The sequence below is a fragment of the Hyla sarda genome, chromosome 1, assembly GCF_029499605.1.
Source record: "Hyla sarda isolate aHylSar1 chromosome 1, aHylSar1.hap1, whole genome shotgun sequence".
Classification (NCBI taxonomy): domain Eukaryota; kingdom Metazoa; phylum Chordata; class Amphibia; order Anura; family Hylidae; genus Hyla; species Hyla sarda.
In genome coordinates, this window is record NC_079189.1 from 604234883 (window position 1) to 604253669 (window position 18787).

The 18787-nt window shown below is 41.8% G+C and overlaps 1 protein-coding gene across 1 annotated transcript in view; it reads left to right on the forward strand.

Moving 5' to 3' along the window:
• The window catches only part of LOC130296931 (gastrula zinc finger protein XlCGF26.1-like), a 28081-nt gene extending 9853 nt beyond the window's left edge, over positions 1–18228 (forward strand). The window contains exons 2-3 of the mRNA XM_056549000.1: positions 8427–8814; positions 16040–18228. Of these exons, the coding sequence (XP_056404975.1) occupies positions 8481–8814; positions 16040–17421 (1716 nt within the window). The 5' untranslated portion in view covers positions 8427–8480 and the 3' untranslated portion in view covers positions 17422–18228. The remainder of the gene's footprint in view (positions 1–8426; positions 8815–16039) is intronic.
• The last annotated feature ends 559 nt before the right edge of the window (positions 18229–18787 follow it).

The following is an 18787-nucleotide window of genomic DNA, read 5'->3' on the forward strand; positions in this document are numbered from 1 at the left end:
GTAGTTACTGGTTATTGTGGTTCTAGTCTCTGTAGTTACTGGTTATTGTGGTTCCGCTCTCTGTAGTTACTGGTTATTGTGGTTCTGGTCTCTGTAGTTACTGGTTATTGTGGTTCTGGTCTCTGTAGTTACTGGTTATTATGGTTCTGGTTTCTGTAGTTACTGGTTATTGTGGTTCTGGTCTCTGTAGTTACTGGTTATTATGGTTCCGGTCTCTGTAGTTACTGGTTATTGTGGTTCTGGTCTCTGTAGTTACTGGTTATTGTGGTTCTGGTCTCTGTAGTTACTGGTTATTGTGGTTCTGGTCTCTGTAGTTACTGGTTATTGTGGTTCTGGTCTCTGTAGTTACTGGTTATTGTGGTTCTGGTCTCTGTAGTTACTGGTTATTGTGGTTCTGGTCTCTGTAGTTACTGGTTATTGTGGTTCTGGTCTCTGTAGTTACTGGTTATTGTGGTTCCGGTCTCTGTAGTTACTGGTTATTGTGGTTCCGCTCTCTGTAGTTACTGGTTATTGTGGTTCTGGTCTCTGTAGTTACTGGTTATTGTGGTTCCGCTCTCTGTAGTTACTGGTTATTGTGGTTCCGCTCTCTGTAGTTACTGGTTATTGTGGTTCTGGTCTCTGTAGTTACTGGTTATTGTGGTTCTGGTCTTTGTAGTTACTGGTTATTGTGGTTCTGGTCTCTGTAGTTACTGGTTATTGTGGTTCTGGTCTTTGTAGTTACTGGTTATTGTGGTTCTGGTCTCTGTAGTTACTGGTTATTGTGGTTCTGGTCTTTGTAGTTACTGGTTATTGTGGTTCTGGTCTCTGTAGTTACTGGTTATTGTGGTTCCGGTCTCTGTAGTTTCTGGTTATTGTGGTTCCGGTCTCTGTAGTTACTGGTTATTGTGGTTCCGGTCTCTGGAGTTACTGGTTATTGTGGTTCCGGTCTCTGGAGTTACTGGTTATTGTGATTCTGGTCTCTGGAGTTACTGGTTATTGTGGTTCCGGTCTCTGTTGTTACTGGTTATTGTGGTTCTGGTCTCTGTAGTTACTGGTTATTGTGGTTCTGGTCTCTGTAGTTACTGGTTATTGTGGTTCCGGTCTCTGTTGTTACTGGTTATTGTGGTTCTGGTCTCTGTAGTTACTGGTTATTGTGGTTCCGGTCTCTGTAGTTACTGGTTATTGTGGTTCCGGTCTCTGTAGTTACTGGTTATTGTGGTTCCGCTCTCTGTAGTTACTGGTTATTGTGGTTCCGCTCTCTGTAGTTACTGGTTATTGTGGTTCCGCTCTCTGTAGTTACTGGTTATTGTGGTTCTGGTCTCTGTAGTTACTGGTTATTGTGGTTCTGGTCTCTGTAGTTACTGGTTATTGTGGTTCTGGTCTCTGTAGTTACTGGTTATTGTGGTTCTGGTCTCTGTAGTTACTGGTTATTGTGGTTCCGGTCTTTGTAGTTACTGGTTATTGTGGTTCTGGTCTCTGTAGTTACTGGTTATTGTGGTTCCGCTCTCTGTAGTTACTGGTTATTGTGGTTCCGATCTCTGTAGTTACTGGTTATTGTGGTTCCGGTCTCTGTAGTTACTGGTTATTGTGGTTCCGGTCTCTGTAGTTACTGGTTATTGTGGTTCCGGTCTCTGTAGTTACTGGTTATTGTGGTTCCGGTCTCTGTAGTTACTGGTTATTGTGGTTCCGGTCTCTGTAGTTACTGGTTATTGTGGTTCCGGTCTCTGTAGTTACTGGTTATTGTGGTTCTGGTCTCTGTAGTTACTGGTTATTGTGGTTCTGCTCTCTGTAGTTACTGGTTATTGTGGTTCTGCTCTCTGTAGTTACTGGTTATTGTGGTTTCGCTCTCTGTAGTTACTGGTTATTGTGGTTTCGCTCTCTGTAGTTACTGGTTATTGTGGTTCTGGTCTCTGTAGTTACTGGTTATTGTGGTTCCGCTCTCTAGTTACTGGTTATTGTGGTTCCGGTCTCTGTAGTTACTGGTTATTGTGGTTCCGCTCTCTGTAGTTACTGGTTATTGAGGTTCCGCTCTCTGTAGTTACTGGTTATTGTGGTTCTGGTCTCTGTAGTTACTGGTTATTGTGGTTCTGCTCTCTGTAGTTACTGGTTATTGTGGTTCCGCTCTCTGTAGTTACTGGTTATTGTGGTTCCGCTCTCTGTAGTTACTGGTTATTGTGGTTCCGGTCTCTGTAGTTACTGGTTATTGTGGTTCCGGTCTCTGTAGTTACTGGTTATTGTGGTTCCGGTCTCTGTAGTTACTGGTTATTGTGGTTCCGGTCTCTGTAGTTACTGGTTATTGTGGTTCCGGTCTCTGTAGTTACTGGTTATTGTGGTTCTGCTCTCTGTAGTTACTGGTTATTGTGGTTCCGCTCTCTGTAGTTACTGGTTATTATGGTTCTGGTCTCTGTAGTTACTGGTTATTATGGTTCCGGTCTCTGTAGTTACTGGTTATTGTGGTTCTGCACTCTGTAGTTACTGGTTATTGTGGTTCTGCTCTCTGTAGTTACTGGTTATTGTGGTTCTGGTCTCTGTAGTTACTGGTTATTGTGGTTCTGGTCTCTGTAGTTACTGGTTATTGTGGTTCCGCTCTCTGTAGTTACTGGTTATTGTGGTTCCGCTCTCTGTAGTTACTGGTTATTGTGGTTCCGCTCTCTGTAGTTACTGGTTATTGTGGTTCCGCTCTCTGTAGTTACTGGTTATTGTGGTTCCGCTCTCTGTAGTTACTGGTTATTGTGGTTCCGCTCTCTGTAGTTACTGGTTATTGTGGTTCTGGTCTTTGTAGTTACTGGTTATTGTGGTTCTGGTCTCTGTAGTTACTGGTTATTGTGGTTCTGGTCTTTGTAGTTACTGGTTATTGTGGTTCTGGTCTCTGTAGTTACTGGTTATTGTGGTTCTGGTCTTTGTAGTTACTGGTTATTGTGGTTCTGGTCTCTGTAGTTACTGGTTATTGTGGTTCCGGTCTCTGTAGTTACTGGTTATTGTGGTTCCGGTCTCTGTAGTTACTGGTTATTGTGGTTCCGGTCTCTGGAGTTACTGGTTATTGTGGTTCCGGTCTCTGGAGTTACTGGTTATTGTGGTTCTGGTCTCTGTAGTTACTGGTTATTGTGGTTCCGGTCTCTGTAGTTACTGGTTATTGTGGTTCTGGTCTCTGTAGTTTCTGGTTATTGTGGTTCTGGTCTCTGTAGTTACTGGTTATTGTGGTTCCGGTCTCTGTAGTTACTGGTTATTGTGGTTCTGGTCTCTGTAGTTACTGGTTATTGTGGTTCTGGTCTTTGTAGTTACTGGTTATTGTGGTTCTGGTCTCTGTAGTTACTGGTTATTGTGGTTCCGCTCTCTGTAGTTACTGGTTATTGTGGTTCTGGTCTCTGTAGTTACTGGTTATTGTGGTTCCGGTCTCTGTAGTTACTGGTTATTGTGGTTCCGGTCTCTGTAGTTACTGGTTATTGTGGTTCTGGTCTCTGTAGTTACTGGTTATTGTGGTTCTGGTCTCTGTAGTTACTGGTTATTGTGGTTCTGGTCTTTGTAGTTACTGGTTATTGTGGTTCTGGTCTCTGTAGTTACTCGTTATTGTGGTTTCGCTCTCTGTAGTTACTGGTTATTGTGGTTCTGGTCTCTGTAGTTACTGGTTATTGTGGTTCCGCTCTCTGTAGTTACTGGTTATTGTGGTTCTGGTCTCTGTAGTTACTGGTTATTGTGGTTCCGGTCTTTGTAGTTACTGGTTATTGTGGTTCCGGTCTCTGTAGTTACTGGTTATTGTGGTTCCGCTCTCTGTAGTTACTGGTTATTGAGGTTCCGCTCTCTGTAGTTACTGGTTATTGTGGTTCTGGTCTCTGTAGTTACTGGTTATTGTGGTTCTGGTCTCTGTAGTTACTGGTTATTGTGGTTCCGGTCTCTGTAGTTACTGGTTATTGTGGTTCCGGTCTCTGTAGTTACTGGTTATTGTGGTTCCGGTCTCTGTAGTTACTGGTTATTGTGGTTCTGGTCTCTGTAGTTACTGGTTATTGTGGGTCCGCTCTCTGTAGTTACTGGTTATTGTGGTTCCGGTCTCTGTAGTTACTGGTTATTGTGGTTCCGGTCTCTGTAGTTACTGGTTATTGTGGTTCCGGTCTCTGTAGTTACTGGTTATTGTGATTCCGGTCTCTGTAGTTACTGGTTATTGTGGTTCCGGTCTCTGTAGTTACTGGTTATTATGGTTCCGGTCTCTGTAGTTACTGGTTATTATGGTTCTGGTCTCTGTAGTTACTGGTTATTGTGGTTCCGCTCTCTGTAGTTACTGGTTATTGTGGTTCTGGTCTCTGTAGTTACTGGTTATTGTGGTTCCGCTCTCTGTAGTTACTGGTTATTGTGGTTCTGGTCTCTGTAGTTACTGGTTATTGTGGTTCTGGTCTTTGTAGTTACTGGTTATTGTGGTTCTGGTCTCTGTAGTTACTGGTTATTGTGGTTCTGGTCTTTGTAGTTACTGGTTATTGTGGTTCTGGTCTCTGTAGTTACTGGTTATTGTGGTTCTGGTCTTTGTAGTTACTGGTTATTGTGGTTCTGGTCTCTGTAGTTACTGGTTATTGTGGTTCCGGTCTCTGTAGTTACTGGTTATTGTGGTTCCGGTCTCTGTAGTTACTGGTTATTGTGGTTCCGGTCTCTGGAGTTACTGGTTATTGTGGTTCCGGTCTCTGGAGTTACTGGTTATTGTGGTTCCGGTCTCTGGAGTTACTGGTTATTGTGATTCTGGTCTCTGGAGTTACTGGTTATTGTGGTTCCGGTCTCTGTAGTTACTGGTTATTGTGGTTCTGGTCTCTGTAGTTACTGGTTATTGTGGTTCTGGTCTCTGTAGTTACTGGTTATTGTGGTTCCGGTCTCTGTTGTTACTGGTTATTGTGGTTCTGGTCTCTGTAGTTACTGGTTATTGTGGTTCCGGTCTCTGTAGTTACTGGTTATTGTGGTTCCGGTCTCTGTAGTTACTGGTTATTGTGGTTCCGCTCTCTGTAGTTACTGGTTATTGTGGTTCCGCTCTCTGTAGTTACTGGTTATTGTGGTTCCGCTCTCTGTAGTTACTGGTTATTGTGGTTCTGGTCTCTGTAGTTACTGGTTATTGTGGTTCCGCTCTCTGTAGTTACTGGTTATTGTGGTTCTGGTCTCTGTAGTTACTGGTTATTGTGGTTCTGGTCTCTGTAGTTACTGGTTATTGTGGTTCCGGTCTTTGTAGTTACTGGTTATTGTGGTTCCGCTCTCTGTAGTTACTGGTTATTGTGGTTCCGCTCTCTGTAGTTACTGGTTATTGTGGTTCCGATCTCTGTAGTTACTGGTTATTATGGTTCCGGTCTCTGTAGTTACTGGTTATTGTGGTTCCGGTCTCTGTAGTTACTGGTTATTGTGGTTCCGGTCTCTGTAGTTACTGGTTATTGTGGTTCCGGTCTCTGTAGTTACTGGTTATTGTGGTTCCGGTCTCTGTAGTTACTGGTTATTGTGGTTCCGGTCTCTGTAGTTACTGGTTATTGTGGTTCTGGTCTCTGTAGTTACTGGTTATTGTGGTTCTGCTCTCTGTAGTTACTGGTTATTGTGGTTCTGCTCTCTGTAGTTACTGGTTATTGTGGTTTCGCTCTCTGTAGTTACTGGTTATTGTGGTTTTGCTCTCTGTAGTTACTGGTTATTGTGGTTCTGGTCTCTGTAGTTACTGGTTATTGTGGTTCCGCTCTCTAGTTACTGGTTATTGTGGTTCCGCTCTCTAGTTACTGGTTATTGTGGTTCCGGTCTCTGTAGTTACTGGTTATTGTGGTTCCGCTCTCTGTAGTTACTGGTTATTGAGGTTCTGGTCTCTGTAGTTACTGGTTATTGTGGTTCTGGTCTCTGTAGTTACTGGTTATTGTGGTTCCGCTCTCTGTAGTTACTGGTTATTGTGGTTCCGCTCTCTGTAGTTACTGGTTATTGTGGTTCTGGTCTCTGTAGTTACTGGTTATTGTGGTTCCGGTCTCTGTAGTTACTGGTTATTGTGGTTCCGGTCTCTGTAGTTACTGGTTATTGTGGTTCCGGTCTCTGTAGTTACTGGTTATTGTGGTTCCGGTCTCTGTAGTTACTGGTTATTGTGGTTCTGCTCTCTGTAGTTACTGGTTATTGTGGTTCCGCTCTCTGTAGTTACTGGTTATTATGGTTCTGGTCTCTGTAGTTACTGGTTATTATGGTTCCGGTCTCTGTAGTTACTGGTTATTGTGGTTCTGCACTCTGTAGTTACTGGTTATTGTGGTTCTGCTCTCTGTAGTTACTGGTTATTGTGGTTCTGGTCTCTGTAGTTACTGGTTATTGTGGTTCTGGTCTCTGTAGTTACTGGTTATTGTGGTTCTGGTCTCTGTAGTTACTGGTTATTGTGGTTCTGGTCTCTGTAGTTACTGGTTATTGTGGTTCTGGTCTCTGTAGTTACTGGTTATTGTGGTTCTGGTCTCTGTAGTTACTGGTTATTGTGGTTCCGCTCTCTGTAGTTACTGGTTATTGTGGTTCCGCTCTCTGTAGTTACTGGTTATTGTGGTTCCGCTCTCTGTAGTTACTGGTTATTGTGGTTCCGCTCTCTGTAGTTACTGGTTATTGTGGTTCCGCTCTCTGTAGTTACTGGTTATTGTGGTTCTGGTCTTTGTAGTTACTGGTTATTGTGGTTCTGGTCTCTGTAGTTACTGGTTATTGTGGTTCTGGTCTTTGTAGTTACTGGTTATTGTGGTTCTGGTCTCTGTAGTTACTGGTTATTGTGGTTCTGGTCTTTGTAGTTACTGGTTATTGTGGTTCTGGTCTCTGTAGTTACTGGTTATTGTGGTTCCGGTCTCTGTAGTTACTGGTTATTGTGGTTCCGGTCTCTGTAGTTACTGGTTATTGTGGTTCCGGTCTCTGGAGTTACTGGTTATTGTGGTTCCGGTCTCTGGAGTTACTGGTTATTGTGGTTCTGGTCTCTGTAGTTACTGGTTATTGTGGTTCCGGTCTCTGTAGTTACTGGTTATTGTGGTTCTGGTCTCTGTAGTTTCTGGTTATTGTGGTTCTGGTCTCTGTAGTTACTGGTTATTGTGGTTCCGGTCTCTGTAGTTACTGGTTATTGTGGTTCTGGTCTCTGTAGTTACTGGTTATTGTGGTTCTGGTCTCTGTAGTTACTGGTTATTGTGGTTCTGGTCTCTGTAGTTACTGGTTATTGTGGTTCCGCTCTCTGTAGTTACTGGTTATTGTGGTTCTGGTCTCTGTAGTTACTGGTTATTGTGGTTCCGGTCTCTGTAGTTACTGGTTATTGTGGTTCCGGTCTCTGTAGTTACTGGTTATTGTGGTTCTGGTCTCTGTAGTTACTGGTTATTGTGGTTCTGGTCTCTGTAGTTACTGGTTATTGTGGTTCTGGTCTTTGTAGTTACTGGTTATTGTGGTTCTGGTCTCTGTAGTTACTCGTTATTGTGGTTTCGCTCTCTGTAGTTACTGGTTATTGTGGTTCTGGTCTCTGTAGTTACTGGTTATTGTGGTTCCGCTCTCTGTAGTTACTGGTTATTGTGGTTCTGGTCTCTGTAGTTACTGGTTATTGTGGTTCCGGTCTTTGTAGTTACTGGTTATTGTGGTTCCGGTCTCTGTAGTTACTGGTTATTGTGGTTCCGCTCTCTGTAGTTACTGGTTATTGAGGTTCCGCTCTCTGTAGTTACTGGTTATTGTGGTTCTGGTCTCTGTAGTTACTGGTTATTGTGGTTCTGGTCTCTGTAGTTACTGGTTATTGTGGTTCCGGTCTCTGTAGTTACTGGTTATTGTGGTTCCGGTCTCTGTAGTTACTGGTTATTGTGGTTCCGGTCTCTGTAGTTACTGGTTATTGTGGTTCCGGTCTCTGTAGTTACTGGTTATTGTGGGTCCGCTCTCTGTAGTTACTGGTTATTGTGGTTCCGGTCTCTGTAGTTACTGGTTATTGTGGTTCCGGTCTCTGTAGTTACTGGTTATTGTGATTCCGGTCTCTGTAGTTACTGGTTATTGTGGTTCCGGTCTCTGTAGTTACTGGTTATTATGGTTCCGGTCTCTGTAGTTACTGGTTATTATGGTTCTGGTCTCTGTAGTTACTGGTTATTGTGGTTCCGCTCTCTGTAGTTACTGGTTATTGTGGTTCTGGTCTCTGTAGTTACTGGTTATTGTGGTTCCGGTCTCTGTTGTTACTAGTAATTGTGGTTCCTCCTCCTTCTTGATCTTTGATTGGTTTTGCAATTATCTTGTGTTTTTCCTCCATTTCTATTTATCCTGGGGGGGGGGGGCGCTTTTTACTGTTTGAGGTTGTTTTTGATCCATCATCTAATATCTATGTCCATCTATTAGGAACCTGCAGCTATGTGCCTTAGATAACTCCTCCTGTCATTCTTGGTCCTCATGATAATAATGATCTTTTCTGCTTCATATAAAACGTTCCAGGTGACTACTGTCTGATGACATTTGCATAATTTCTTTCACATCTTATAAATCAGGGTGAAGATCTGAGCTATATTAATGCTCCAGACATAAGAGAAGAAGAGACAGACATGAGCGGTCATGAGCAATATAATGACATTCCTACAGGGAAACATCTGAACTATATTAATGCTACAGTCATAAAGGAAGAAGAAGAGACAGATGTGAGCGGTGAGGAGCAGTGTAAGGAGGACATTCCTACAGGGAAAGATCTGACCTATATTAATGCTACATTCATAAAGGAAGAAGAGACAGATGTGAGCGGTGATGAGCAGTATAAGGAGGACATTCCTACAGGGAAAGATCTGATCTATATTAATGCTACAGACATAAAGGAAGAAGAAGAGACAGATGTGAGCAGTGATGAGCAATATAAGGTGGACATTCCTAGAAGTAACCACCCAGGTGAGTAGTAACCAATAAATGCAGATTGCAACAAACTTGTGTGAAATAATTTATTTTCTGCTGTATATTTCCCCATTCAGCCAAAATACAAATTAAATGTAGATGAACATGTGACCCGGTTATAGGTGATAACACAACACATAATGTGAATTTATAATTAGGTCGCCCCCAAGCCTTCTTTTTTCTAAACTAAATAACCCTAATTCTGATAATCTTTCTGGGTACTGTACTCCTCCCATTCCCCATATTACCCTGATTGCCCGTCTTTGAACCCTTTCCTGCTCCACTATATCTTTCTTGTACACTGGTGCCCAGTACTGTACACAGTATTCTATGTGTGGTCTGACTAGTGATTTGTACAGTGGTAGAATTATTTCCTTGTCATGGTTATCTATGCCCCTTTTGATGCCCCCCCATGATTTTATTTGTAATGGCAGCACCTGCCCAACTCTGGTCACTACAGGTAAATTTACTGTTGATACTGTGCATAACCTAAAATATATCAGTGTTACTTCATCTGCCACTTCTCAGCCAAAACCTTCAACCTAACCAGATCCATTTGTAACCGTGCACTGTCCTCTATTGTGTTATCTACTCTACACATTGCAATGTCCGCACTTTCACTTGAGGCATGTTTCCACGGCAACTAAACATTGTGTAGAGGTGCATAATGGAGATTTTTCGGTTCTCAGCCTTCAGGGGATTGAGCGTCTCGGCTCCCATAAGGGAAGGAAGTGTTAGGCAGAAGCTGCTGTATAAAGAGGTCTTTTGGATAAACAAATTACAACCCCATTATCTAAGGGGTTTAATCAAAGACAAGATGTCATTCTATAGTACTGATCTTTTTTGAGAATTTTCCTGCAGGATATATTTTTAGTACCGTATTCTTGGTTAAATATAAAATATATGTTTTTGAATACAGGAAGAGGCATTATTTTAACAGTGTTCACATTATGTGTTCAGTTGAACATACAAAGTTTTATGTGGAATAATTGTATATTAAAATCATGAAAACTACAGGGACAGTCACTTGTTTTAGCCTCCATCTGACTAGATTATTATTAGAGTGTTCTTGGCATATATATATATATATATATATATATATAATAACAAAATATATATATATTTTTAATAATAGAAGCACAATAGACCTTTACCAAGAACATAATAATCAGTCGATGGTTTGTATATAAGGGGATAGGAGGACTGAGTTTTATATCACAACATATGTTTTCCTTTACCTGTTTAGTGCTCATTCTCTTCCTCTTGTAAAAGAGATGTATACGCACTTTCACTTTGTATCACTAAGGCTGTGAAACGTGTCACCTGTGCATCCATGATGTCAGTTTGATCATTAAATAAAGAAACATTGACTTATGATTGCGCAGGACGTCCTTTTCCTGTTAGTGCACTTCTTGTATTGTGTTACCTCCTATACACAGTGCTCTGCCCTCTATTGTGTTAACCACTTTACAAAATTTAGTGTCAAATGCATAGATAGACACTTTACTATACAATCCTTCTATAAGGTCATTAATAAATATATTAACCTGTCCAGGACCAAGGGCGTACAGGTACGCCCTTGCTCCCTGACACTTAAGGACCAAGGGCGTACCTGGACCAAGGGCATACTTGTTCCTTTGGCGTTTCCGTTCACCGCCGCACACCAGGCGGTGATCGGAATGGGATGACTGTTGATATCTCTCATCAGCCATCCCAGGTCATGGCCTAGAGGGGTTCCTGAGGACAAATTCCGCCCCCCCCCCCCCTTGTGGGTGATCGCGGTGATTCGCCGGTGAATTCTATCCGGCGAATCACGGCTTTGGGGTGATCGGTGTGGGGGCCATTGGCTGTCTGGGTATGCTAAGAGTTGTAGTTTTACAACATCTGGAGGGCCACAGTTTGGAGACCACTATGCAGTGGTCTCCAAACTGTGCCCTTCAGATTTTGCAGAACTATAACTCCCTGCATGCCTGGACAGTCTCGGCATGGTGGGAGTTGAAGTTGTGCAAAATCTGGAAGGGCACAATTTGGAGACAACTAAACAGTGGTGTCCAAACTGTAGCCCTCCAGATTTTGCAAATCTACAATTCAAAGCTTGCCTGGACAGTCTGGGCATGCTTGGATTTGAAGTTTTGCAACATCTGGAGGACACAGTTTGGAGACCACTGCACAGTGGTCTCCAAATTGTTCTCCAGTTGATGCATAACTACAACTCCCAGCATGCCCTTCGGTACTGTCTGTTTCCTAACTCAGTGTTTCCAAACCTGTGTGCCTCCAGCTGTTGCATAACTACAACTCCCAGCATGCATGGTCTGGCAGTGCATGCTGGGAGTTGTAGTTTTGCAACAGCTGGAGGTTTGCCCCCTCCCCCTAGGGCACATTCACATGGTTAGGTTTACAACAAGTTTCCCTCTTTAAGTTTGAGCTGCAGCTGGAGGCACCCTGTTTGGGAAACACTGCCGTAGGGTATTTTTGGTGGAGGAGGCAAGCGCCATGCTTGCGTCCAGGTCTGTCCCCATGCAAATCCCTAATTTAGTCCTCAAATGCACATGGCGCTCTCTCACTTTGGAACCCTGTCGTATTTCAAGACAACAGTTTAGGGCCACATATGGGGTATCGCCGTACTCGGGAGAAATTGCGTTACAAATTTTGGGGGCTTTTTCTCCTTTTACCCCTTTATGAAAAGGTAAAGTTGGGGTCTACACCAGCCTGTTAGTGTCAAATTTTTTTTTTACACTAACATGCTGGTGTTGGACCCCCAAAATTTCTCCTGAGTATGGAAACATGTGGATGCAAAGTGCTCTGCGGGCGCACAACAAGGCTCAGGAGTGAGAGCACCATGTACATTTGAGGCCTAAACTGGTGATTCGCAAAGGAATGGCTGATAGTTTCAGCGGTTCTGACATAAACGCAAAAAAAAATAAACACATTTTGGAAACTACACGGAACGTAACAAGGGGTACAGTGAGCCTTAACACCCCACAGGTGTTTACAACTTTTTTTTAAAGTTGGACGTGAAAATGAAAAATTTATTAAATTACTTTTTTTTTTTTTCACTAAAATGCTGATGTTTCCCGAAAGTTTTAATTTTCACAAGGGGTATTAGGAAAAAAGCACCCTAACATTTTTAACCCCATTTCTTCTCAGTATGGAAATACCCCATATGTGGATGTAAAGTGCTCTGCGGGCGCACCACAGAGCTCAGAAGAGAAGGAGCGCCATTGGGCTTTTTAAAAGAGAATTGGCTGAAATTGAAGGCCATGTTCATTATCAAAGCCCCCATGCTGCCAGAATAGTGGACCACACCATTTTGGAAACTACACCCCTCATGTAATGTATTAAGGGGTGCAGTGAGTATTTACACCCCACAGGTGTCTGACAGGTTTTTGGAACAGTGGTTCGTGAAAATAAAAAAACATTTTTCATTTGCTCAGCCTACTGTTCAAAAACATCTGTCAATCGCCAGTGGGGTGTAAATGCTCAATGCCCCCCCTTGTTACATTCCGTGAGGGGTGTAGTTTCCAAAATGGAGTCACATGTGGGGGGTCCACTGTTCTGGTAGCACAGGGGGCTTTGTGACCGCACATGGCCCCTAACTTCCATTCCAAACAAATTCTCTATCCAAAAGCTCAATGTCGCTCCTTCTGTTCTGAGCCCTGTAGTGCGCCCGCAGAGCACTTTACATCCACTTATGGGGTATTTCCATACTCAAAAGAAATGGTTTAACAAATTTTGGGGGGATTTTTTTCCTATTACCACTTGTGAAAATGAAAAATTTGGGGTAACACCAGCATTTTTGTGAAAAAAATCAAATTCTTTATTTTCACGTCCAACTTTAGCGAAAATTTGTCAAACACCTGTGGGGTGTAAATGCTCACTTTACCCCTTGTTACATTCCTTGAGGGGTGTAGTTTCCTAAATCGTATGCCTTTTTTTTTCTTTTTTATTGCTGCTCTGGCACCACGGGGACTTCCTAAATGTGACATGCCCCCCAAAAACCACTACCGCAAAATTCGCTCTCCAAAAGCCCATTATTGCACCTACAGAGCACTTTACATACACATATAAGGTATTTCCTTACTCCAGAGAAATTAGGTTAAAAATTTTCATGGCTTTTTCTCCTTTCACCCCTTGTAAAAATGAAAAATAAAAATAAATGAACATGTTAGTGTAAAAAATAAAGATTTTGAATTTTCCCCTCCACTTTGCAGCTATTCCTGTGAAACACCTAAAGGGTTAAAAAACTTTCTGAATGTCATTTTGAATACTTTAAGGGGTGCAGTTTTCATACTGGGGTCCATTATGGGGGATTTCTAACATAAAGACACTCAAGTTCACTTCAAAACTGAACTGGTCCCTAAAAAATTCTGATTTAGAAATTTTTGGGAAAAATTGGAAAATTGCTGCTGAACTTTGAAGCCCTCTGGTGTCTTCCAAAAGTGAAAACATCTCAACTTTATGATGGAAACATAAAGTAGACATATTGTATATGTGAATCAATATATAATTTATTTGGAATATTCATTTTCCTTACAAGCAGAGAGCTTTAAAGATAGATAAATGCCAAATGTTAAAATTTTTCATGAAATTTGGTAATTTTTCACCAAGAAATGATGCAAGTATCGACAAAAATTTACCACTAACATAAAGTAGAAAATGTCACGAAAAAACTGTCTCTGAATCAAATTCATATGTAAAAGCATCCCAGAGTTATTAAATTGGTACTTCGGTGGAAAACTTTTTAACAGATTTGTAAATTACTTCTATTTAAAAAGTCTTAATCCTTCCAGTACTTATTAGCTGCTGAATACGACAGAGGAAATTCTTTTCTTTTTGGAACACAGAGCTCACTGCTGACATTTCTGTCCATTTTAGGAACTGTCCAGAGCAGAATGTGTTTGCTATGGGGATTTTCTCCTACTATGGACAGAGATGTCAGCAGAGAGCACTGTGGTCATGATGTCAGCAGAGAGCTCTGTGTTTCAAAAAAGAAAATAATTTCCTCTGTAGTATTCAGCAGCTAATAAGTACTGTAAGGATTAAGATTTTTTTAATAGAAGCAATTTACAAATCTGTTTAACTTTCTGGCACCAAAAAAAAAAGTGTTCCACCGGAGTACCCCTTTAAAGACATGTACCTCCTGTTCCTGTACATTCTGGGTCTCTGAGATATTTAAAGGGGTACTCTGCCTCTAGACCTCTTATCCCCTACCCAAAGGATAGGGGATAAGATGTCTGATCGCGGGGGTCCCGCCAATCTCCCTGCTGCACCTGGCAGAACCCCTGCGATCAGACATATTATCTCCTATCCTTTGGATAGGGGATAAGATGTCTAGGGGCGAAGTACCCCTTCTAAAAATCGCGATCCAAGTTGTTCGGGTGCTCGGACACCTTCAGTTTGTCGCCCTGCCTTTCGGCATCTCTTCTGCCACACACACTTTCACCAAGGTGGTGGAAGCTATCGGAATACCGGGATTAACCATTGTGCCGTTTCTTGACAACTGATGCCAGAAGGCTTAATCAGTCCTAACCCAACACCTTCACGTAGCTCTGGCTTTTCTCCACCAGCTACGGTGGCTCATCAGACTGCAACGTGTGTCCATTGACCTCAGTAAGATTTCTGGGGTTCCTAATCGACTCCATCAGCTTAACTCTCCATCTTACTCTAGAGAGGAAGAACAAAGTACAAGCTATGAGTTCGTCAGTACCCAGGACTGGCAAGTAACTATTCGTACTCTCATAAGGGGCTGATGTCAGCAACCAGCGGAAGTCCCCACCACCACTTTTAGCTTCAGTCCATAAGGAAAAGAAGATATCGGCACTCACCAATTCAGCTTGCAAGTCTTCTTTATTGAAGCATACTTACATAAAGGGTACAGAAGAGAAGGTTAGTGGGGGGATAGTGAATGGCGACCGAGCTCCTGTTTCGCATGCTTGGCGTGCTTCGTCCGGCAATGATGGATGAATGGCCGGACGAAGCACGCCAAGCGTGCGAAACAGGAGCTCGGTCGCCATTCACTATCCCCCCACTACCCTTCTCTTCTGTACCCTTTATGTAAGTATGCTTCAATAAAGAAGACTTGCAAGCTGAATTGGTGAGTGCCGATATCTTCTTTTCCTTATGGACTGATCTGTATACTGCTTGCCTTATCTGAGCACCACCTCCAGCAATATAGCTACACTAGCATCCATCTGCCGTCTCATACCCCAGGACTCCACTAGCAGTGCTGCACCACTTCTATTGTGAACCACTTTTAACTTGCCCTCGGGCCTATAGCAGTTGCATGGTCTGCCTCTATGGGCCCTACACCACTGGTTCAGACATACCTGTGGATGAGAGAGACCATGGTCAGCTCAGAGGGTAGTGATGGGGAGAGTCTTCCATGAGGTTTTTTTTTTTTTTCTTTAGTTTTTTTTAGGGAAAGATAACCTTTGATGAATCCTGATCTTTTGTCAAATTGAAGTCAATAACAACCGGCTACTAGAGATGAGCGAACTTACAGTAAATTCGATTCGTCACGAGCTTCTCGGCTCGGCAGTTGATGACTTATCCTGCGTAAATTAGTTCAGCTTTCAGGTGCTCCGGTGGGCTGGAAAAGGTGGATACAGTCCTAGGAAAGAGTCTCCTAGGACTGTATCCACCTTTTCCAGCCCACCGGAGCACCTGAAAGCTGAACTAATTTATGCAGGAAAAGTAATCAACTGCCGAGCCAAGAAGTTCGTGACGAATCGAATTTACTGTAAATTCGCTCATCTCTATCGGCTACACATCCCATTACATTCTGGAGACAGAGTTGGATAGCTGTCAGGGTATAAAAGGAAACTGGGCCTGTCATGTCGTCTTGCTCATCCTCCCCTCTCAGCCCTTCCTTGACTTCTGTACAGAACCCTGTATGCCAATCAAAGAGAGGCGAAGAAGAGTTCCTGGCTGTGACACTTGACCAGCTTGGCTCCGCCTCCTTGGTACTTGACTGCGATTTTTTTTATAAGTTTTGTAACCACCATCCGCTCAACAAAAGGTACAATCTGCTTTTATACCCGGACATCTATCTAACCATGTCTTCAGATCTGAGCATCAAATACATATGATAAATTCCCTGTAGAAAGGTCCTAATTCTGATAGTGCCTTATAAAGATGCACCTAAAAGACTTACTGTATTGATATGCAAAATGCATAAGGTTGAATTTCTCAAAAATAATAAAATGAGTTTTATTCATTGCAGGTTACTATACCAGGAACACAGAGGGACATCTGATACCTTTATACTATAAAGCAGATGATGATATCACACAAGATACATATGAAGAACATTCCATTATCCCAGATACACCCTCAGCCCTTCACAGCCAAGATCTGTCATCTCATCCTGTTATACCCGTCCTGTCTTCTCATTCATCAGAGAATGTTATACAAAATAAAAAACATAGAAGGGTCGTTGGACATCAAAAAGCTTATACTAAGGAGAAACCATTTTCATGTTCAGAATGTGGGAAATGTTTCACTCAGAAATCATCTCTTGTTACACATCAACAAACACACAGAGGAGAGAAGCCATTTTCATGTCCAGAATGTGGAAAATGTTTTACTTATAGATCATCTTTTCTTAAACATGGAAAAAGCCACACAGGAGAAAAGCCATTTTCATGTTCAGAATGTGGGAAATGTTTCACTCAGAAATCATCTCTTCTTACACATCAACAAACTCACACAGGAGAGAAGCCATTTTCATGTCCAGAATGTGGAACATGTTTTACTTATAAATCATCTCTTCTTAAACATGAAAAAACCCACACAGGAGAGAAGCCATATCTATGTCCAGAATGTGGAAAAAGTTTTACTCAAAAATTTTATCTTGTTGAACATCAAAAAACCCACACAGGGGAGAAGCCATTTTCATGTTCAGAATGTGGGAATTGTTTCACTCAGAAATCATCCCTTCTTATACATCAAAAAACTCACACAGGGGAGAAGCCATTTTCATGTCCAGAATGCAGGAAATATTTTGCTCAAAAATCACAACTTGTTAAACATCAAAAAACTCACACAGGAGAGAAGCCATTTCTATGTCCGGAATGTGGAAAATATTTTGCTGAAAAATCGACTCTTGTAGAACATAAAAAAACTCATACAGGAGAAAAGCCATTTATATGTCCAGAATGTGGGAAATGTTTTGCTCGAAAAATAGGACTTGATAAGCATAGAAAAACTCACGAAGGAGAGGAGCCAATTCCATGTCCTGAATGTAGAATATGTTTTACCAATAAATCGCATCTTGTTGAACATCGAAGAACTCACACAGGAGAGAAGCCATTTCTATGTCCGGAATGTGGGAAATGTTTTGCTCAAAAATCATCCCTTGTACAACATCAAAGAACTCACACAGGAGAGAAGCCATTTTTATGTTCAGAATGCGGAAAGTGTTTTACTCTGAAATCAAATCTTGTTAAACATCAAAGAACTCACACAGGGGAGAAGCCATTTCTATGTCTAGAATGTGGGAAATGTTTTAGTCAAAAATCAAATCTTGTGGTACATCAAAGAATTCACACAGGGGAGGATTCACACAGGGAAGAAAATCACACATTTAATGTACAATATGTGTGAAGTCTTTTTGGACAAAATCACGTCTAATGACACAACCAAGAACTCAAACAGGAAAAATATAACATGTTGTTATTAACCCCTTCACGCTCAGGGATGTACTATTGCGTACTGTGAGTATGAAGGGTGTGTGGAGAATGTTCTAGACCAAAGCCCTCTCCATACCCAGTGGCTCCTGGCTGCTAAAAGCTGACACAAGTGATCTCTGTGATGACTACAGTGGTCCCTCAACATACGATAGTAATTCGTTCCAAACGACCCATCGTTTGTCGAATCCATTGTATGTTGAGGGATTCGTGAAATGTAAAAAGTGCATTTAATACTCACCTGTCCCGGCTATCCGGCAGCAGCTTAAGCATTTTGCGCTGTCGGATAGCACTTAATGCGATGGCCCCGACATATAAAAGCATCGTATGTCGATGCTGACATCGACATGCGATGGCCTCTGAGAGGCCATCATATGTTGATTTGATCATATGTTGGGGCCATCGCATGTCGGGGGGTTACTGTATTTAACTGTTGAGATGTTATTATTAAAGGAGTACTCCAGTGGAAAACAAATGTTTTGAATCAACGGGGGCCAGAAAGTTATACAGATTTGTAAATTACATATATATATATATATATATATATATAATTTTATTCCCCCTCCCAATAGTAAAAAGTTTAAAAAAAATAAAAATAAAATGCATATTTGGTATTGCCACATGAGGAAATGTCCAAACTATTAAAGTATACTGTTAAAATATGTTACTGGAACCTCACGGGGAACGACATAAAAAAATTCCCGAATTGTGTGTTTTTTGTCATTTTTTTTGTTTATCATATCCGAATAAAAAATTTAAGAAATGATAAAAAAATGAATCTATTCCATAATGGTACCAAATGAGAACCGCAAATAACAAACCCTAAAATAAAAAAGTTATATAGATCAGAAAAAGTTAAAAAATAAAAAATAAAACTATACAAATCAGGTATGTTACTATCGCACTGACCTGAAAAGACAGATAACATGTCCTGTACAAAATCCTGCACAATGAGAAACGTAACGACCACCAACGATATCAACAGGGACAGAGAAGGATGAGATTCCGGGTAGAAAAAACAGACATGGCCGCACATCCACAACATTGGGGCCGCTCTGCCAGTGGGTCGTTCCCCCTGTGGGCACTGGTGTCGCGGCGGTGGTGGACACCACCCAGTGCTACGCCATTTTATGCTAGGGACGTAAGGGACCCACTCTCAATAGGTGGCCTTGATGTGGCGAGTGGGCTTGTACTTTTTGATCAAAAATGTATACTAACAACCTGTTAGTTTTTGAAATTATGCTGAGAAGCAATCAGATCATTATACAAGATTGTAGATGTGC